Consider the following 22,228-nt stretch of genomic DNA (forward strand, 5'->3'; position numbering starts at 1 on the left):
AAGGCCAAAAATGTCATAGGCTCAACATACTGTGACTTTGCAAAACTGCCAAGGAGATTTAAAGAAAAAAAAAAGTCACACAACGTTAAAAAGGATTAAAGGGGTACTCTGGCGCTAAGATATCTTATCCCCTCTCCAAAGGAGAGGGAATAAGATGCCTGATTACAGGGGTCCCGCCGCTGGGGACCCCCGTGATCTTGCACGCTGCACCTCGTTAGAATCAGCCCCCGGAGCGTGCTCGCTCTGGGTCTGATTACTGGCGATCACAGGGACGGAGCATAGTGATGTCACAGCTCCGCCCCCATGAAACATTACGCTCTGCCCCCTCAATGCAAGCCTATGGAGGGGGCGAGACATCATGGGGGCGGAGCCATGACACCACTATGCTCCGTCCCTGCGATCGCCAGTAATCAGACCCAGAGCGAGCACGCTCCGGGGGCTGAGTCTAACGAGGTGTGGTGTGCAAGGTCACAGGGGTCCCCAGCGATCAAGCATCTTATCCCCTCTCCTTTGTATAGGGGATAAGATGTCTTAGCACCGGAGTACCCCTTTAAAAAAAAAAAAAAAGCCAAGCTGAAAAACGCAAACTGGAAAAAGAATTTTGCAATTTCTCATTAATTTACAGCTAACATCTGGCCATGTTTTTTCAATGAAAAATCATCATGGGGGCAGTTTTGTGTTTAATTTTTTTTTGGGGGGGGGGGGGGGAGAACTTACAAAAAAAAATAATTAAAAGCCTTATAGAAACTGCACCCCTCAAAGTATTCAAAATGACATTCAGAAAGTTTGTTAACCCTTTAGGTGTTTCACAGGAATAGCAGAAAAGTGAAGGAGAAAATTCTAAATCTTCATTTTTTACACTCGTTCTTGTAGAGCAATTTTTTGAATTTTTACAAGGGGTAAAGGAGAGAAAGCCCCCAAAATTTGTAACCCAACTTCTCTCAACGAAGGAAATACTTTAGATGTGAATGTAAAGGGCTCTGTGAGCAAACTACAATGCTCAGAAGAGAAGGAGCACCATTGAGCTTTGAGAGAGTGAGAGAGAATTTGTATGGAATGGAAGCTGGGGGCCATGTGCATTTACAAAGCCCCCATGGTGCCAGAACAGTGGACTTCTTTCCCTCCCGCCCGCCCGCCCCCCCCCCCCCCCAATGTGACCCCATTCTGGAAACTACACCCCTCCTGTAATAAGGGGTGCAGTGAGAAATTAAATTACATTTTTCATTTTCACGGACCACTGTTCCAAAAATCTGTCAGACACCTGTGGGGTGTAAATGCTCACTGTACCCCTTATTACATTACATGAGGGGTGTAGTTTCCAAATTGGGGTGACCTGTGGGGGTATCCATTGTTCTGGCACCATGGGGGCTTTGTAAACACACGTGGCCTTCAATTCCGGACAAATTTTTTCTAAAAGCCCAATGGCGCTCCTTCTTTTCTGAGCATTGTAGTGCACCTGCAGAGCACTTTACATCCACATATGGGGCATGTTCTTAATTAGAAGAAATGGAGTTACAAATTTTGGGGGGCTTTTTTTTCCTATTTTCCCCTTCTGAAAATGAAAAAGTTAGGGTAACACCAGCATTTTTGTGCAAATCACCAATTTAGGCCTCAAATGTACATAGTGCGCTCTCACTCCTGAGCCATGTTGTGCGCCCGCAGAGCACTTTGCGTCCACATATGGGGTATTTCCATGTTTACTCCGGCAAAATTGCGTTACAAATTTTGGGGGTCTTTTATTCCCCTTTTACCTCTAGCGAAAATGAAAAGTATGGGGCAACATCACCATGTTAGTGTAAAATTATTATTATATTTTTTTTAACACGAACAGGCTGGTGTAGACCCCAACTTTTCCTACGGGATAAAAGAAAAATTTGTAACGCAATTGCTTCAGAGTATGGAAATAAGCCATATGTGGCCCTAAACTGTTTCCTTGAAATATGACAGGGCTCCAAAGTGATTTCAGCAGGCATCCCTGTCCAGTTCCTAACCGGCGGAGACTGGTCTTCCCACCGGCAGACAGGAACGCCCTGGGTCCTTAAGGATCGGGGAGGCAGGGCGTACTTGTACGCCCTGCGCCCCAAGAGGTTAATACTGTATATACCAGCGTTGTTGCAACACTACAACTCCCATCATGCTGTAGAGCCGAAGCATCAATGGCTTCATGGTTCTGGCAATCAGGTGACAGGGCACATGACCATAAGTCTAGGTCAGTGGTCTCCTTACTTTGGACCTCCTGCAATTGCAAAACTACAACCCCCAGCATATCTATCTCACTATATTACCCAACCTGAGATGACCACGATTGTCCCATAGTTTCTTTTCTTGACCCATTGGGAATCATCTCGGATGAGAAATGCAGGCGCACAGGAGAAGCCACTTTTTAAAGACAAACGTTCAGCAGGAGCCGTGTAGTCCGAATGCCGTTCAGCTTCCTGTGCTGGTCCTATATGATGTGAAGTCCTCAACCATTCATCCAGAACTAGAAGAAAACCTCACAAAAGAGACAAGCTGCAAGGTAACCTCCACCATAGGTCTCCGAGTAAAAGAAGAGAGGCAGTGTTTCCCAACCAGGGTGCCTCCAGCTGTTACAAAACTACAACTCCCAGCATGTCCGTACACAAACTGAAGGCTATTCCAACTGATGACAAAGTAAAACCCCCATCCTCCGCTGGTCCTATCTCCTCTCCAGGGGAAGGGGCAGGCTGTCATTGGTGCCGTTTGGAGTGTAATGCCATAAACAAAAAAAATTCAAGAAGTTCTTTTAACCTTTGTTATTTTAACATTTAATGACATACAGAATAAAGGGTTTTTGTAGGCAACAAAAGATAAAAGATTAATGGGATCTGGAGGTAAACCAGGTTATTCACTGGCATTTTATTGCTGACATTTCCAGCATCTCCCGTCAGTGTCCTAATACACAGAGAGCAGCGGCGCCCCCAATACTCACAGTGTGGTATGTACATAAGTCACAATATTATCAGTAAGATCTGGATGTGTAATATACACACATAGCGGGTCACCTCACAGACAAGTACAATAGGGGGTCCCACCAGGTACAGACCTTATCTATCCTGCCACAGTTATCTGATTGACCTCAAGGGCACTAACCTGGAGATCCTGCAGCTTTATGGATGAGCTGTCAATCATTAAATAACCATTATAATGGAAAAAAAATTAATAAAATGATTGGTTCTGTAAAGGATCAGAACCCCTCGCTGCCCTCGTCCTCAAAAAGTCACCCCCAGATTTGGCAAATCACATAAATAAAATTGAATAGAGCTCTGTATAAAATCTATACCACATTCTAAAAACCATAACATTTAGTTTTTTTTTTTAAATAAGGTAATTAAAAAAAAAACGTTCTAAAAGGCCAATTGTTGTCCCATATCCCTTAGGACGGCAATGGACAACCCACCAGCTACCATTAAACCCTTTTGGTGGCCATACTGGGACCCCAGGTGGATGCTGGCCGCTGCGGTGATCCTGGGGCAGTAGTAGTAGTGGTTTCCTTGATCAGGAGGAGCGCCCTGATATCCTGACTGCACAACATACAGTCCTTGTGCACATTACACAATAAATATATACACACACATTGTGTACACTCCAGTGGATTCTCATTGATTCTGCGTGTCCATGTTCAGCATAATGTCCTCTATCCTGGGTGCAGCACCCAAATATACACATCGTACCAACTCTATATATACAGAGTCACCAGTGTCTAGAGTCCACCAGCTCGGGGCGCAGGCTAAGCTTCTTCAGAGTCTCGTAGCCCACTACTATAACAATGGTGGAGGGGGTGGCAGAGATAATCCGAGCAGAGAGGCCTTTGGTCAGACCCCAGGGACCCTCCTCTGCCATGAGCTGCCGGAATGTGCCGATAATGGAGCTCTTCCCTTCCACCTGCAATAAACAAAAAACAAGTATTATACACACACAATGTATTAGGCTGGGTTCACATTAAGTTTTTACCAATACGGGGCGGGGCTGAGCTAAACCCGGGCGCTCCCGTATCCCATCTGTATGTAATATATTTCAATGAGCCGACCAGAGTGACTAGTGTCGGTGTATACTGGGGGGGGAGGAGTAGTGCCCCCTCCTGGTGTAAACACCCTGTGTGTCAATAAATATTTCCGGGACTTTGCACCCCGGAGATGTGTATGGTGTATAGTCCACAAACTACACAATAAAACAACTGGAGACCTCAAGGAGTTGATAGTAGAGAGTGCTGCAGAGTTAAATGAGTTTTTTAGGATTGTAAACGAATCATTAACACAGCTCCGGATGTGACTGGAGTGAAAGACATGATGTGGAGTAAAGGAAATCTGTCAGCTGTATATCAGGCCCAGAGCTGCACAGTTATAAAATTATGGTTTTCTTCTAAACTTGAGATGCATGCATGCCTCCTCGCTCCAACACCCCTCAAATCCATACATGATTCATGCAGAGAGTTTGGCTTCCAGCACTGTCCGAGCATGCTGGGAGTTGTAGTTTTATAATATCTGGAAGTCCACAGTTCGGAGACCACTAAAGTAAAAGGCTCAGTACTGGAAGCCAAACTCAGTACATCAATCATGCAGGGAGGGGTGGTGGAGCGGGGAGGTATGCATGCCTCTTGTTGCAAAATCATTTGTTCAACCATACTCCTGACTGGTTCTTCATTTATCGGCTGTACATTCAACAGCCTGCCCCCTAGTGGTAACTAACTCACTGGCAACACAATGTTACCTGCACACGTGCTCTTATGACGTCCATTGGGTTGGTGATGGTGGATGCTGTGGCAGCTGCCAGTGGGCCAGAGATAGCCTGGAGCAGGAGGTGGGGACAGTGTTCAGGCGACAGGCGGGATAATTGTTCTAGAAGAAACAGAACAACAGTCACTGACCATTCACATGACCGCACCACAGTAACCAGCAACTCTTACAGCTTTATAACATACAATGTGTTTCTGCATGCTATGAAATATGGATTGGCTGTATTGAAATATGGATCGGCTTCTCAGTGATGTCACCGCTGATCTCTAGTGATGGATAGGCTGTATTCTCGGTGAGGTCACCGCTGATCTCTAGTGATGGATAGGCTGTATTCTCGGTGAGGTCACCGCTGATCTCTAGTGATGGATAGGCTGTATTCTCAGTGATGTCACCGCTGATCTCTAGTGATGGATAGGATGTATTCTCAGTGATGTCACCGCTGATCTCTAGTGATGTATAGGCTGTATTCTCAGTGATGTCACCGCTGATCTCTAGTGATGTATAGGCTGTATTCTCAGTGATGTCACCGCTGATCTCTAGTGATGGATAGGTTGTATTCTCAGTGATGTCACCGCTGATCTCTAGTGAATGGATAGGATATATTCTCAGTGATGTCACCGCTGATCTCTAGTGATGGATAGGCTGTATTCTCAGTGATGTCACCGCTGATCTCTAGTGATGGATAGGCTGTATTCTCAGTGATGTCACCACTGATCTCTAGTGATGGATAGGATGTATTCTCAGTGATGTCACAGCTGATCTCTAGTGATGGATAGGCTGTATTCTCAGTGATGTCACCGCTGATCTCTAGTGATGAATAGGATGTATTCTCAGTGATGTCACTGCTGATCTCTAGTGAATGGGTAGGCAGTATTCTCAGTGATGTCACCGCTGATCTCTAGTGATGGATAGGCTGTATTCTCAGTGATGTCACCGCTGATCTCTAGTGATGGATAGGATGTATTCTCAGTGATGTCACTGCTGATCTCTAGTGAATGGGTAGGCAGTATTCTCAGTGATGTCACCGCTGATCTCTAGTAATGGATAGGCTGTATTCTAAGTGATGTAACTACTTATGTATAATAACTGTTCACCTGTATCTTTAGGACCTACCTGCATAGAAGTGGTAGAACGGCCACCAGACGGCACTGTTTGGGATGTATGTGAGCAGTGAGGCCACATATCCTCTGTAGAATCCCTTTAGACCATCGATTTTGAAGATCTGGTGGATGATGTCCTTGGTCTGTCCGAACATCAGAGTCTGTTTCCTGTCGGCGGCTCGTACTCTGAACCGCCCCATACTCTCGTCCATCCGCTGCATCATAAGGTGCTGGGACACCACATCGATGGGCACGGTAATGCTCTGTGCCACCAATGACGCCGATCCGCCCGCCACCAGGGACTTCACAGTGTTACTGCTGCTGTAACAGGACACGTATTTGCGGGTGAGCTCGTAGGTGGTGACGTAGCATTGTCCGGAGATCAGGGTGAACGTATTGACCAGGAAACCGCGGTACAGTCCGGCCGCCCCCTCCGTCCGCACGATCTTCACAAAGGCGTCAAACGTCCCGTTGTAGAAGCTTTTACCTTTCTGGACCTGAAGTCTTGTTCGGATCAGCGTGAAGGGGTAAACGCTGACCCGGATCATCATTGTCATACACACCCCGAACACATAGAACTTCTTCTTGTCCAGATGCTCCCACTCTATGATCTGAATGTTCCTCTTGTCCTCCATGTCTCTGATCGGATGCATTCACCTGTGGAGAGACACAGCGCTTATATACAGACACCAGATACAACACAGAACCTGCATATAACAGAACTGGACACCACAAGCAACTGCTAGAACAGGGAGTGATCTTATGTGTGTATATTTATTAATTATTTAAAGGGGTACTCCACCCCTAGACATCTTATCCACTATCCAAAGGGATAGGGGATAAGATGCCTGATCGTGTGACGTCACGCCCCGTCCCCTCAATGCAAGTCTATGGGAGGGGGCGTGACTGCCGTGAAGGCAGTCACGCCCCCTCCCATAGACTTGCATTGAGGGGACGTGACATCTCACGGGGGCGGAGCCGTGACGTCATGGACTTCCGTTTCGGTGGTCAGGACCCAGACCCTCCAGTGCTTCCGGAGCAGAAACAAGTGGATGCCGCATGCTATATTGCGGGGGTCCCCAGCGGCAGGACCCCCGCGATCAGACATCTTATCCCCTATCCTTTGGATAGGGGATAAGATGTCTAGGGGTGGAGTACCCCTTTAAAAGGAAATCTGTCACCAGTTTCTCCTGCACTAACCTGTCGGTACCAATATAGTGCGGGTGACATTGATGACAACTGTACTCACCTTGTCCCGTTCCATACAGGGGATCTCCGGTAATCTTCTCCGTTGGCTCCACCTCTGGGCACACGGCTGGGGGCACGGGCAGAGCTTGTCGTCACCACTGCTGTTCCCAGGACCCAGAGGAGAGCAGCAGCGGTGATGTCACAAAGCTCCACCCGTGCCCCAAGCCGGGTGCCCGGAGGTGGAGCTAATGGAGATCCCCTGCACGGAACAAGGTGAGTGCCGTTGTCATCAGTGTCACCGACAAGTAAGTGCAGGTGACTGATATAGATAGATAGAGATACACACACACAGCTGGTATAAGTTATATATACTGTATATAGTGATATGGACCATGCTGGTATAACCTGGGTATATACTGTATACAATATATATGTACAGCTGGTATAAGTTATATATCTCCTGTATATAGTGATATGGTCCATGCTGGTATAACCTGGGTATATACTGTATATAATATATATGTACAGCTGGTATAAGTTATATATATCTCCTGTATATAGTGATATGGACCATGCTGGTATAACCTGGTATATACTGTATATAATATTTATGTACAGCTGGTATAAGTTATATATATCTCCTGTACATAGTGATATGGACCATGCTGGTATAACCTGTATATAATATATATGTACAGCTGGTATAAGTTATATATCTCCTGTATATAGTGATATGGACCATGCTGGTATAACCTGGGTATATACTGTATGTAATTATATATGTACAGCTGGTATAAGTTATATATCTCCTGTATATAGTGATATGGACCATGCTGGTATAACCTGGTATATAATGTATATAATATATATGTACAGCTGGTATAAGTTATATATATCTCCTGTATATAGTGATATGGACCATGCTGGTATAACCTGGGTATATACTGTATGTAATTATATATGTACAGCTGGTATAAGTTATATATCTCCTGTATATAGTGATATGGACCATGCTGGTATAACCTGGTATATACTGTATATAATATATATGTACAGCTGGTATAAGTTATATATCTCCTGTATATAGTGATATGGACCATGCTGGTATAACCTGGTATATACTGTATATAATATATATGTACAGCTGGTATAAGTTATATATATCTCCTGTATATAGTGATATGGACCATGCTGGTATAACCTGGTATATACTGTATATAATATATATGTACAGCTGGTATAAGTTATATATCTCCTGTATATAGTGATATGGACCCTGCTGGTATATACTGTATATAATATATATGTACAGCTGGTATAAGTTATATATCTCCTGTATATAGTGATATGGACCATGCATATAACCTGGTATATACTGTATATAATATATATGTACAGCTGGTATAAGTTATATATCTCCTGTATATAGTGATATGGACCATGCTGGTATAACCTGGGTATATACTGTATATAATATATATGTACAGCTGGTATAAGTTATATATATCTCCTGTATATAGTGATATGGACCATGCTGGTATAACCTGGGTATATACTGTATATAATATATATGTACAGCTGGTATAAGTTCTATATCTCCTGTATATAGTGATATGGACCATGCTGGTATAACCTGGTATATAGTGTATATAATATATATGTACAGCTGGTATAAGTTCTATATCTCCTGTATATAGTGATATGGACCATGCTGGTATAACCTGGTATATACTGTATATAATATATATGTACAGCTGGTATAAGTTATATATCTCCTGTATATAGTGATATGGACCATGCTGGTATAACCTGGTATATACTGTATATAATATATATGTACAGCTGGTATAAGTTATATATCTCCTGTATATAGTGATATGGACCATGCGGGTATAACCTGGGTGTGTGTGTATATAAAATCCAGGAAGGGGGGGGGGGGAAAGAATGGAGAATCCTCCCTCCAGCTGTTGCAAAACTACAATTCCCAGCATGCCCGGACAGCCTTTGGCTGTCCGGGCATGCTGAGAGTTGTAGTTTTGCAACAGCTGGAGGCACTCTGGTTGGGAAACACTACTCTATACCTTTTACAATAGTGATCTCCAAACCATGGACTCACCTGTCCGGGCATGCTGGGAGATGTAGTTCTGCAAAAGCTGGAGAGCACCATTATACAGAAAATGATGACTGGTTATTAAGGTGTCAGAGGGGATACAGTGATCACACAGTGTATAGATGATTAGATACAGTGTATCACACTCACCTGTCCTTGGGGGGGTTTGGCCGCTCACAGACCACCATCCTCTGTATAACACTGCGCCATCTTCCCTGGACGAGACATCATCTGTGGGATAAGAGAAGATCATCAGTTATACAGATACAACAAAACAAGAGCTCAGATACATGAGTTAGATACACACTGATCACCTAAACAAGAAGCATTATAAAGATACACAAAACCAAGGGCTCAGATAGAGTTAGATACACACCAAACATCCAAATATTATATAAAATCACTCATGTATCTAAGCTTTTGGCTTAGTGCGGTACACACCGAGCATCTAAACAAGATCAGTTATACAAATAAACTAAAAGCTCAGATACATGAGTTAGATACACACCAAACATCATTTAAATTCACTCATGTATCTAAACTCTTGGCCAAGTGTGAAACACTTCAAGTATCTAAACAAGATTAGTTATACAAATACACTTAATTAAAAGCTGAGATACATTAGATTAGAGTGAGATACACACCAAACACCCAAATATTACATAAATGCACTCATGTATCTAAGATTTTGGCTTAGTGTGATACACACCGAGCCCCTGAACATGATGAGTGGTACAGATACACTAAACTAAGAGCTCAGATACATGAGTTAGATACACACTGAGCACCTGAACGATAAGTGACCACAGATGGGAAGCACCAGAAGGCTCAGCATGCCCTGACCGTCTATGACTAGGCCTTGCATCTGTGCAGCAATTACACATCGGATATACTACCTCAGAGCTGCAGGGCATGCCGGGACTTGTAGTTCCTCGGGGTTATAGATAATAGCCAGGACCTTTGACCTCCCCGGGTCCGTTCCGTCGGTCCAGGCCTCAGCCCCGCACTGTCCTGCTCTGCCCCGGCCGCTCCCACGCCTTCTCTTCCCGGGGACACCTTGCTCCACCACCTGCCTGCCCTAAAACACCGGAAGTCACGGTCCAGACCGACCCAACCAATCACAGCCCTCCGCTAGATCACGTGTGGGCGGAACCCTCTTAAAGGGCTAGGCAGTCTCTCGCCTAGTGGATCGCGTGACCGCTCCAATCACGTGTTACCATAGATACACCCCCCCCCCCTTTTCAGGGCCTGAAGAGGTTCCTCCATCTCTAATAAATGGATGCCCGGACACACTTAATCTGTTGCCAGGGCAACAATACTCTCACACCCTCTTGCCCACACAAGACATGGCCGCCGTACTGCTGCGTGACGTCACTCCTGGCGTAGCCTGCCAGGAGTTCCAATGGCTGCCATCAGACTTGTGACATGAATAGGAGGAAAGTGAGGGCAGGAGAAACCAATGGAGGAGCAGCCCCCTGTGTGGTGACCGGTCAGAGCGCCCCCTGGGGTATCAGACGGCTGGTTATTATTTGTTATTGGCCAAGGGCAGGCGTCGTGGCTCCGTACATCATAGAGCAGTGTTCGTGCCTCCAGCTGTTGCAAAACTACAACTCCCAGCATGCCCGGACAGCCGAAGGCTGTCCGGGCATGCTGGGAGTTGTAGTTTTGCAACAGCTAGAGGCACTCTGGTTGAGAGACACTGTCATAGAGGAAGCGTTGTATGAAATTGTAATTGGCGTACAGTAATGCGATGGGTTTCTATGTTTTCACCGCCCGTCTTTGTCCTTCCAGGTCTTTTCTTCGCTCTGGTGGAGGTGAACATGTTGGGGGTTCCTGGCAGCGGCTGATCACAGCACCCTCAGTCTACACTGGAAGCAATAACGCCACCATGGGCAACGTCTTCGCTCTGCCGCCCCCCAGAGGCTCCTGGTGGAGCAGGCGGAAGCGGGCGCCGCTACCCAACCCGGGGAGCTTCGATGAGCTGCACAAGAACTGCAAAGGTGACGTCCTCCGGGGTCAGGGGGGAGCGAGTTACAGGCCGACGCCATCTTCATCTCCAGACGCAGGCCACGCTGGGCGGTGCAGTTGCCGGGCATAAACGGGACTGGTGTGGTATGGTCACCGTGGCATCTGCACCGACCAGCGATACCCGCGTCTTCCCACCCTGAAGCTGAAGAGCAGGCAGGCTTGTGCTTTAAAGGGGAGCAGCACATGGATGAGGGGGCTCTATCTCTAGAGTGGGTGTTCCCCATAGACAGGGTTACATGCTGCCGCTTTGACATGGCACACGCGGGGCCCACTCCTGTGATGGGGCATGTGGGGATCAGACACTGAACTTCTCTGACACTTATCTCCTATCTACAGGATGGTGGGGGGCCCTGCGATCTCCTGTACAGGACCCCAACTACTTGCACGAGCTCCCGGCTCCAGCGTTCGGAACAGTTTGTTCCAAACGCTGAGCAGCGGAGTACTCCTTTAAGGAGAGCTCTACAGGGATGAGAGAGGAACTGCATAAGACTTAAAGGGGAACTCCACATGGATGAGTAGAACTGCATAATACTCAAAGGGGAGCTCTACTGGGATTATAGAGAGGAACTGCATAAGACTTAAAGGGGAACTCCACATGGATGAGTAGAACTGCATAATACTATAAGGGGAGCTCTACTAGGATTATAGAGAGGAACTGTATAAGACCTAAAGGGGAGCTCTGAAGGGATAGAAGGGGAACTGCACAAGACTTGAAGGGGAGCTCCGGAGGGATGGGAGAGCTCTGATCCATGACACCTCTTTGTCTTGCAGACGTCTTCCCGCAGCAGATGGAGGGGATGAAGCTGATCATCAATAAGAACCTCAGCAGTCACTTCCAGGTATCAGACGTTCCTCACAGACTCGGGGTTTCAGGTTCTGCTCTTCTCCATCTTCACAATCTCTACTTGCTGTCAGTGAATAAAACCCTGGTACTTCTCGCAGCTGATGGTTTGTTACACTTGTATCCAGTCTAGAGCTGCACTGGTGACATTCATGGCAGGGATCGTGAATATGGTGAAGTATATTAGAAGGCTCCAGGATTTCTTAAGTTACATAAAAATAGAACCCCCCTTTAAGGAGGATGATTTATTAACCCTCTCCTTCCCTCAGGTCAGCCACCAGATTCACATGAGCTCCCTGGGCCTCTCCGGTTATCACTTTAATGCCAAGTACATTGGAGACGTGCTGCCTGGTGCCAACGAGGTACGGGCCTGCTCTTATTATAAGTGTTTATTATAGGGGGCGCTGTGCCAGCCATTCACACGCTCCCTCCTCTCTTACAGACATTCCCTCTGCTGACTGGAGACCTGGACAGCGCAGGAAGCCTGAACGCCCAGGCCACCTGTCTCCTGGCGGAGCGCATCCGATCCAAAGCCGTGTTCCAGGTAATCTGGGTGTAACAGGGCGGCCTGACCAGTCACCTGACTCCTTACATGGGAAGGCTGGATGACAATATGGCTGCCTCTTAGGTGTCACCTGACTCCTTACATGGGAAGGCTGGATGACAATATGGCTGCCTCTTAGGTGTCACCTGACTCCTTACATGGGAAGGTTGGATGACAATATGGCTGCCTCTTAGGTGTCACCTGACTCCTTACATGGGAAGGCTGGATGACAATATGGCTGCCTCTTAGGTGTCACCTGACTCCTTACATGGGAAGGCTGGATGACAATATGGCTGCCTCTTAGGTGTCACCTGACTCCTTACATGGGAAGGCTGGATGACAATATGGCTGCCTCTTAGGTGTCACCTGACTCCTTACATGGGAAGGCTGGATGACAATATGGCTGCCTCTTAGGTGTCACCTGACTCCTTACATGGGAAGGCTGGATGACAATATGGCTGCCTCTGAGGTGTCACCTGACTCCTTACATGGGAAGGCTGGATGACAATATGGCTGCCTCTTAGGTGTCACCTGACTCCTTACATGGGAAGGCTGGATGACAATATGGCTGCCTCTTAGGTGTCACCTGACTCCTTACATGGGAAGGCTGGATGACAATATGGCTGCCATTATAGCTGCCTCTGTGGTGTCGAGAGCTGTGTGATAGAGACCTAAACTCTCGTCATTCCAGGGGTTTCCATCCAGCTTAAAGGTGTACTCTGCCCCTAGACATCTTATGCCCTATCCAAAGGATCTCGGCTGCGGCACCCCAGACATCCGGTGCACAGAGCGAACTTCGCTCCATGCCGGATGACTGGCGATGCGAAATGGTGTTACAGCCATGCCCTGCTCGTGGCATCACGGCCACGCCCCCTCCCATAGACTTGCATTGAGGGGGCGTGTCCATGATGTCACGAGCAGGGCATGGCTGTGAAGTCACAAGCCTCCGGTGCTGAACCCAAAGCTCTAAAGGAATGCCGGGTGCAGCAGGGAGATCGTGGGGGTCCCCAGCAGCAGGCCCCCCACGATCAGACATCTTGTCTAGGGGCGGAGTACCCCTTTAACTATGAAATTTGCTTTTTTTTCTTTTGCAGACTCATCACTCCAAATTCCTTACCTGGCAGGTGGATGCGGAGTACAGGGGGGATGACTGTACGGGGACCCTGACCCTGGGGAACCCCGACATAATCAATGAGTCAGGTTTGTGTTCCACCCTATACCACATGAAGCCCTTCACCGTTCACACACTGCAGCGGATCCGCAGCGTATGAATGTACCTTTAGGGCAGGGTCACACGGGGCGTATCCGCAGCATATTTCACGCTGCGGATGCGCCGACGGCAGTCACAGAGGGAATGCAGAGAAAGCTCCCCGCTGCAGCAGAGGGACTGGAGAGCAAGCTCCCTCTGTGACTGCCATCTGCACATCCGCAGCATGAAATACGCTGCGGATGCGGCCTGTGTGACTCTGCCCTTAGTGTAGATTCTCTCTGTGGCCAGCAGGTGGCAGTATAGTTTCATACAATCTGCTGGTCCAGCACCTGATAGTCTGGTAAACCATAGACTGCCCCCCTGGTTGTTGTGGCCCCTGTGGTGATCAGGGTGGGCCCCTCCCAGATTATTAATGCTCCACCCCTATGTCCCCCTTTACTGTTATATGCTTCGTCTGCCGTGTTCAGGACTCTCCCGTCTTTTTTGGTTGCAGTGATCCTGGTGACACATTTTCTGCAGAGTATCACTCCCCGGCTGGTCCTGGGCGGAGAGCTTGTCTATCACCAGCGGTTGGGAGAAGAAGGAGCCATATTGACCTTGGCAGGAAAATACTCTGGTAGGAAAACACATGAATAATGGTGCGGGGGCGGCTATGGAAGGGAACTCACAAGTCTTCTAGAAATGGGCAAAAAGGTGCGTCACTTCTTATACTCCAGTCACAGCTAAAGCAGCATTAACTTGTCTTCTGGATCTCAGTTCGCTCTGAGGCTGCAGGAGCTTGCGCCTCTCTCCTGCCCCCTGCTGGTACCTTCCATAATGAGGACCCTCTTCTATGAGGGATGTGGGATTTACTAGTGTTTATTAGGAAGTATATTGTCATGTGACGAAACATCACTACATCTCCCACAAAACTGTACAGGGGAGCGAGAATTAATAATGCAGCTCTGGAGGTGACTGGAGGATGAGGCAGCTCTGGAGGTGACTGGAGGATAAGATATGAGGCAGCTCTGGAGGTGACTGGAGGATGAGGCAGCTCTGGAGGTGACTGGAGGATGAGGCAGCTCTGGAGGTGACTGGAGGATGAGGCAGCTCTGGAGGTGACTGGAGGATGAGGCAGCTCTGGAGGTGACTGGAGGATGAGGCAGCTCTGGAGGTGACTGGAGGATGAGGCAGCTCTGGAGGTGACTGGAGGATGAGGCAGCTCTGGAGGTGACTGGAGGATGAGGCAGCTCTGGAGGTGACTGGAGGATGAGGCAGCTCTGGAGGTGACTGGAGGATGAGGCAGCTCTGGAGGTGACTGGAGGATGAGGCAGCTCCGGAGGTGACTGGAGGATGAGGCAGCTCTGGAGGTGACTGGAGGATGAGGCAGCTCTGGAGGTGACTGGAGGATGAGGCAGCTCTGGAGGTGACTGGAGGATGAGGCAGCTCTGGAGGTGACTGGAGGATGAGGCAGCTCTGGAGGTGACTGGAGGATGAGGCAGCTCTGGGGGTGATTGGAGGATGAGGCAGCTCTGGAGGATGAAGCAGCTCTGTAGGTGATCGGAGGATGAGGCAGCTCTGGAGGTGACTGGAGGATGAGGCAGCTCTGGAGGATAAGGCAGCTCTGGAGGTGACTGGAGGATGAGGCAGCTCTGGAGGTGACTGGAGGATGAGGCAGCTCTGGAGGATGAAGCAGCTCTGTAGGTGATCCGAGGATGAGGCAGCTCTGGAGGTGACTGGAGGATGAGGCAGCTCTGGAGGATAAGGCAGCTCTGGAGGATAAGGCAGCTCTGGAGGTGACTGGAGGATGAGGCAGCTCTGGAGGTGACTGGAGGATGAGGCAGCTCTGGAGGTGACTGGAGGATGAGGCAGCTCTGGAGGTGACTGGAGGATGAGGCAGCTCTGGAGGATGAGGCAGCTCTGGAGGTGACTGGAGGATGAGGCAGCTCTGGGGGTGATTGGAGGATGAGGCAGCTCTGGAGGATGAAGCAGCTCTGTAGGTGATCGGAGGATGAGGCAGCTCTGGAGGTGACTGGAGGCTGAGGCAGCTCTAGAGGTGACTGGAGGATGAGGCAGCTCTGGGGGTGATTGGAGGATGAGGCAGCTCTGGGGGTGATTGGAGGATGAGGCAGCTCTGGGGGTGATTGGAGGATGAGGCAGCTCTGGAGGTGACTGGAGGATGAGGCAGCTCTGGAGGTGACTGGAGGATGAGGCAGCTCTGGGGGTGACTGGAGGATGAGGCAGCTCTGGAGGTGACTGGAGGATAAGATATGAGGCAGCACAAGGTGACAGACATTTAGCATTTTATCTAAATACATTTATTATTATGAACATATTTAAGGTCTGATAATTATTAGATGAAATATTAACAACTAATTAGTGATGGTGGAGAGCCCTGTATATCTGTCCGGCAGCGGTGGTCAGAGTCTCTATTAGATTCCAGCAGGATGTGCGGGGTCCGGAGATGGCGGACTGTCAGACTGTACACAGTGTGACCGTGTAAGAAGCTGCCATGTCCACCCTCAGCAGTGACCTCCCTCTTGTGTTTACCTGTAGCCCAGAACTGGGTGGCCACGCTTAATATTGGATACGGAGGAGCGCACGCCAGCTACTACCACCGAGCAAACGACCAGGTGAGACCACCGACCCCCTAATAATGCATTACAGCAGTACACCATATTGTATTCTACTACGGTATTTCCCAACCAGGGTGCCTTCAGCTGTTGCAAAACTACAACTCCCAGCATGCCCGGACAGCCAACGGCTGTCCGGGCATGCTGGGAGTTGTAGTTTTGCAATAGCCTAAGGCACCCTGTTTGGGGAAACCATGCCCAAGATGACATCATTAACCATTTAGATGCCATGATCAATGATTATCGCAGCATCTAAAGTATTTGTTAAGCATTGGGGACGCTCATCGGACCCCCTGGGGCGCGATCCCAGGGGTTCCGATTGTGGGAGTTGTAGTTTTGCCGCAGCTGGAGGCACCCTGGTTGGAAAACACTGTTATACTCCATCATACTATACTATGTTATTTTAAATTATATTTCATATCGATGTATCATTATATTATCCTGTATTTTACCATATTATTTTACATCATACAAAGTTATTTTAAATTATATTATATATTGATGTATCATTATATTATTATCCTTTATTTTACCTTATTATATTATTTTACATATTGAGGTATCATTATATTATTATTCTCCTTTATTTTACTGTATTTTATTATTTTACATCATACTTTGTTATCCTACATATTGTTACATATTATGTAAATGGTGTTATGTTATTCTACATTTTATTACATTACATCATATTATATCATATTTTATACTCGCTAATATTCCATGTTTTATTACAATCAAGATCATACTATATTATGGTATACTAGATAATATTACATCATACTTTATATTACAAAATATAATACAGAACTGTCTTGTTTTACTAGATTATTTTATATTTAGATTACGTTTAAATTACATCTTGCTATATAGTATTTTATATTGTAATACATCATACTGTATAATGTTATATTACATAATCCGTTACATTATAGACTATATGTTATTCTAGTCTATTGTACTGTTCTACTGCTGTAGGTTATATTACAAATCGTATTGCATTACACTATATTATACTGTTTTATGCTATTTTAGATTATGTTCTATAACGTAATCTAGAAAATAGGATTCAGATTATTGGGCCAAATGGTTCTTATCTGCCGACACATTCTATGTTTCTATAATTTATATTACGTTACATAATATACTACATTATTGTGATATTCGTCTGCTGTAGATTATATATTACATTCTACGATTTTATTCCATTCTAGATGTTTATATTATGTACTGTATTATACTACATCATATATTTGTAATTGTAGACTAAATGACATGTTAAAGGGGTTATCCAGGAAAAAAAACTTATATATATATATATATATATATATATATATATATATAGTTAAACTAAATTAAATTACTTCTATTAAAAAATCTTAATCCTTTCAGTACTTATCAGCTGCTAAAGTTAAGTTGTACTTCTTTTAATTTATGTATTTGTAACCCTTGTTCCCAGCTTGGGATGTTGTCGTGCTATGGGAGTCATTATATGACACCTGTTTTTGTCATTGTTTTTTTCACTTTTCAATAAAGCGAATTAAAAAAAAAAAAAAAAAAAAAAAAGTTGAGTTGTTCTTTTCTGTCTAAGTGCTCTCTGATGACACCTGTCTCCGGAACTGTCCAGAGTAGAAGCAAATCCCCATAGCAAACCTCTTCTACTCGGTGCAGTTCCCGAGACAAGCAGAGATGTCAGCAGAGAGCACTGTTGTCTGACAGAAAAAAAAACAACTTAAAGGGGTATTCCAGGCAAAAACTTTTTTTTATATATATCAACTGACTCCGGAAAGTTAAACAGATTTGTAATTTTTGGGATTTTTTTTTTTAACTATTGAACAATCTGTTCTAAGTAAAAAGCAGCAGATTCAGAAAAGATTTATAAAAATTGAATGTTATGAAATTAATAGCAGCATCAAGTAATAAGACACTTACATAGAAAGCTGTAGATCTCCATGCAGGTGAAGGAAGTATAGGGCTATACTCAGTCCCATCATACATAGCAACCTACCTTAAAGGGGGTATTCCAGGCAAAACCTTTTTATATATATATATATATATATATATATTTATATATATATATATATATATATATATATATATATATATATAAATCAACTGGCTCTGGAAAGTTAAACAGATTTGTAAATTACTTCTATAAAAAAAATCTTAATCCTTCCAATAGTTATTAGCTTCTGAAGTTTTCTGTCTAACTGCTCAATGATGATGTCACGTCCCGGGAGCTGTGCATGATGGGAGAATATCCCCATAGGAACTGCACAGCTCCCGGGACGTGAGTCATCAGAGAGCAGTTAGACAGAAAATAGCAACTCAACTTCAGAAGCTAATAACTATTGGAAGGATTAAGATTTTGTAATAGAAGTAATTTACAAATCTGTTTAACTTTCTGGAGGAGCCAGTTCATATAAAAAAATTTTTTTTCCTGGAATACCCCTTTTAAACCATGTGTCAATATATTATATTACAATAGTAGATCATATTACAATTTGTATTACATTACACATTATTATACTGATTTATGCTATTCTAGATTGGTATATATCATTATAATAGTTTATATTACATTACATAATATTATACTAGATTATTGTGGAATTCTATTATTTTATGCTATACTAGATTGTTATATTACGTACTGTATTATACTACATTATATATATTTTTAGACTATTATAGACTACTGTATATGACATTACATCAAGTTTCAGTATATTCTTTATTAGTTTAGCATTTTATATTGCTGTATAATAAATATACTATTTCATGATATGCTTGATGACTATATTACGTACTGTTTTATACTACATTATATATTTCTATACGATGGTAGACCACATGACATGTTGCATTATGTTTCAGTATATTATACTATATAGATATAAATTGTAAAGTGCTGCGGAATCTGTTGGCGCTATAGAAATCAAATTGTTATTATTCTTATAATAACTATATTATTATTATAACTATTATTATTATGACTATTATTATTAGTTAATATAACTATTATTATTACTATATTATAACTAATAATAATAATATAGTAATAATAATAATAATAAAGTAATAATAATATAGGTAGTTATAATAATAATAATATAATAAAAATATAGTTATTATAGTAATATAGTTACAATAATATAGTAATAATAAGTCATAATAATATAGCAATAATAATATAGTAATAATAAGTCATAATAATATAGCAATAATAATATAGTAATAATAAGTCATAATAATATAGTAATAATAATATAGTTATAATAATATAACTGTATTATTATTATTATTATAACTATATTATTATTATAACTTATTACTAGTTATAATAATATAGTTTTAATAATAATATAACTATTATTATTACTATATTATTAAAACTATATTATTTTAACTAGTAATATAGTAATAATATAGTAGTAATAATATCGTTATTATAATAATAATATAGTTATATTATTATTATTATTATTATTATTCTAACTACCATATATTATTATTATTGCTATATTATTGTAACTTATTATTACTATATTATTATTACTATATTATTATTATTATTATAACTATGTTATTACTATATTATTATAACTATATAATTATAACTATTATTATTCTTATGACGATATCATTATGACTATATTATTATGATTACTATTACTACTATATTATTATTATTATTATTATTATTATTATTATTATATTTGGTGGTGTTGTTCTCTCCAGATCCAGGTCGGGGTAGAGTTTGAAGCCAACACCCGCCTGCAGGAGACGTCCTTTGCTTTCGGCTACCACCTGAACATCCCCAAGGCCAATGTGGTATTTAAAGGGTCGGTGGACAGCTCGTGGTGCGTGGGGGGCGTCCTGGAGAAGAAGCTGCCCCCCATGCCGGTCACCTTGGCCCTTGGGGCTTTTATGAACCACTGGAAGAATAAATTTCACTGCGGGTTTAGCATCCTGGTGGGATGATGATGATGATGATGATGGACTGACGCCTCGCCCCACTACAGATCGCCCACACGGGTCACCGCCCCATATACTGTCAATATAAATTATTATTGGTCTAAAGTGCGGACTGACTTTCTGGGACACAGGACGATGCTGCCCCCAAGTGGTGAGACCAGGCACTGCATGTCAAGCACGCGGTTATCTGTACACTCAGGCCTCAATGTCTCAGGGCCTCATCCCACCCCCCCCCCCCCCCAACCCAACGGCCTCGATAACAGGGTCCATACGGCTGGAGGGCAAAGACTCATAGCAGGGACACCTTTCCTTCTACATTCCAGCTACATGGTGTGTTCTCTGTTGTGTTACGATTGCAGGAGCTCTGTTTGGCCTGTTGGAGGCGCTGTTGATGTTTATAAAGCCGTTCTTTCCCAGACTCTTTCCCTTGTGTTATGTCGGGGGTGCGTGGGAGCTGCAATGGTTATATGGGTAATCAATGTGTATTGGTGGTCTTAAAACTGTGGACCTCCATATCTTGCAAAACTACAACTGGGAGTTGTAGTTTTGCAACATCTATAGATCCCCAGTTTGAAATTTGCTGATCTGTATCATATGTTATTGATCTGACCGGTCTGCGGGGCCCCATACACAGCTGTGATGTCCTCTGTGATCTGACCGGTCTGTAGGGCCCCATACACAGCTGTGATGTCCTGTGTGATCTGACCGGTCTGCGGGGCCCCATACACAGCTGTGATGTCCTGTGTGATCCGACCGGTCTGTAGGGCCCCATACACAGCTGTGATGTCCTGTGATCTGACTGGTCTGTAGGGCCCCATACACAGCTGTGATGTCCTGTGTGATCCGACCGGTCTGTAGGGCCCCATACACAGCTGTGATGTCCTGTGTGATCCGACCGGTCTGCGGGGCCCCATACACAGCTGTGATGTCCTGTGTGATCCGACCGGTCTGCGGGGCCCCATACACAGCTGTGATGTCCTCTGATCTGACCGGTCTGTAGGGCCCCATACACAGCTGTGATGTCCTGTGTGATCTGACCGGTCTGCGGGGCCCCATACACAGCTGTGATGTCCTGTGTGATCCGACCGGTCTGCGGGGCCCATACACAGCTGTGATGTCCTGTGTGATCTGTCCGCTCTGTAGGGCCCCATACACAGCTGTGATGTCCTGTGTGATCCGACCGGTCTGTAGGGCCCATACACAGCTGTGATGTCCTGTGTGATCTGACCGGTCTGTAGGGCCCCATACACAGCTGTGATGTCCTGTGTGATCCGACCGGTCTGTAGGGCCCCATACACAGCTGTGATGTCCTGTGTGATCTGACCGGTCTGTAGGGCCCCATACACAGCTGTGATGTCCTGTGTGATCCGACCGGTCTGTAGGGCCCCATACACAACTGTGATGACCTGTGTGATCTGACCGTTCTGTAGGGCCCATACACAGCTGTGATGTCCTGTGTGATCCGACCGCTCTGTGGGGCCCATACACAGCTGTGATGTCCTGTGTGAGCTGTCCGCTCTGTAGGGCCCTATACTCAGCAGCTGCCATATCCTGAGTGATCGGACTCCTCTCTATCATAGCCAGCATAAGGTTTTTCAGCAGTTTGCTCTACAGCAGCTCTTCTGTGGGATCGGACCGCACACCTCAATGACTCTTGGCCCCCATGTCACCGATTTGTCCTTTCTTTGAACACTTTTGGTCGGTACTAATCACTAAATACCAGTGCCCCCCCCCCCCCCCACAAGACCAGTCTCTCAGATCCTTACACTCACCCATTTTCCTTCTAACATTAACTTCACAATCTGACTGGTCACTTGCTCCCGATATATCCTCTCCCCCTGACAGGTGCCATTATTAATATTG

The 22,228-nt window shown here is 44.9% G+C and overlaps 2 protein-coding genes across 5 annotated transcripts; one reads left to right on the top strand and one right to left on the bottom strand.

Moving 5' to 3' along the window:
- Positions 1 to 2,771: 2,771 nt before the first annotated feature.
- Positions 2,772 to 10,245, bottom strand: SLC25A44 (solute carrier family 25 member 44). Of its 3 annotated transcripts, none has more exons than XM_056546156.1 (5): positions 10,049 to 10,245; positions 9,303 to 9,383; positions 5,868 to 6,511; positions 4,729 to 4,856; positions 2,772 to 3,903 (listed from the first exon to the last, which is right to left on the bottom strand). In XM_056546156.1, the coding sequence occupies exons 3-5, from the start codon at positions 6,505 to 6,507 to the stop codon at positions 3,712 to 3,714; spliced, it is 960 nt and encodes a 319-aa protein (XP_056402131.1). In that variant the 5' UTR covers positions 6,508 to 6,511; positions 9,303 to 9,383; positions 10,049 to 10,245; the 3' UTR covers positions 2,772 to 3,711. The 3 variants fall into 3 exon arrangements, with proteins under 3 accessions (XP_056402131.1, XP_056402132.1, XP_056402133.1); XM_056546157.1 differs by having other exon boundaries at positions 10,111 to 10,235; XM_056546158.1 differs by lacking the exon at positions 10,049 to 10,245 and adding an exon at positions 9,941 to 10,014.
- A 260-nt stretch (positions 10,246 to 10,505) lies between these two features.
- Positions 10,506 to 20,777, top strand: TOMM40L (translocase of outer mitochondrial membrane 40 like). 2 transcript variants are annotated; one of them, XM_056546159.1, is made up of 9 exons: positions 10,506 to 10,659; positions 10,944 to 11,152; positions 11,952 to 12,019; positions 12,291 to 12,383; positions 12,464 to 12,565; positions 13,660 to 13,765; positions 14,269 to 14,391; positions 16,311 to 16,387; positions 20,129 to 20,777. In XM_056546159.1, the coding sequence occupies exons 2-9, from the start codon at positions 11,041 to 11,043 to the stop codon at positions 20,369 to 20,371; spliced, it is 924 nt and encodes a 307-aa protein (XP_056402134.1). In that variant the 5' UTR covers positions 10,506 to 10,659; positions 10,944 to 11,040; the 3' UTR covers positions 20,372 to 20,777. The 2 variants fall into 2 exon arrangements, with proteins under 2 accessions (XP_056402134.1, XP_056402135.1); XM_056546160.1 differs by having other exon boundaries at positions 10,548 to 10,641.
- The last annotated feature ends 1,451 nt before the right edge of the window (positions 20,778 to 22,228 follow it).

Source organism: Hyla sarda, chromosome 11 (assembly GCF_029499605.1).
Source record: "Hyla sarda isolate aHylSar1 chromosome 11, aHylSar1.hap1, whole genome shotgun sequence".
NCBI lineage: Eukaryota > Metazoa > Chordata > Amphibia > Anura > Hylidae > Hyla > Hyla sarda.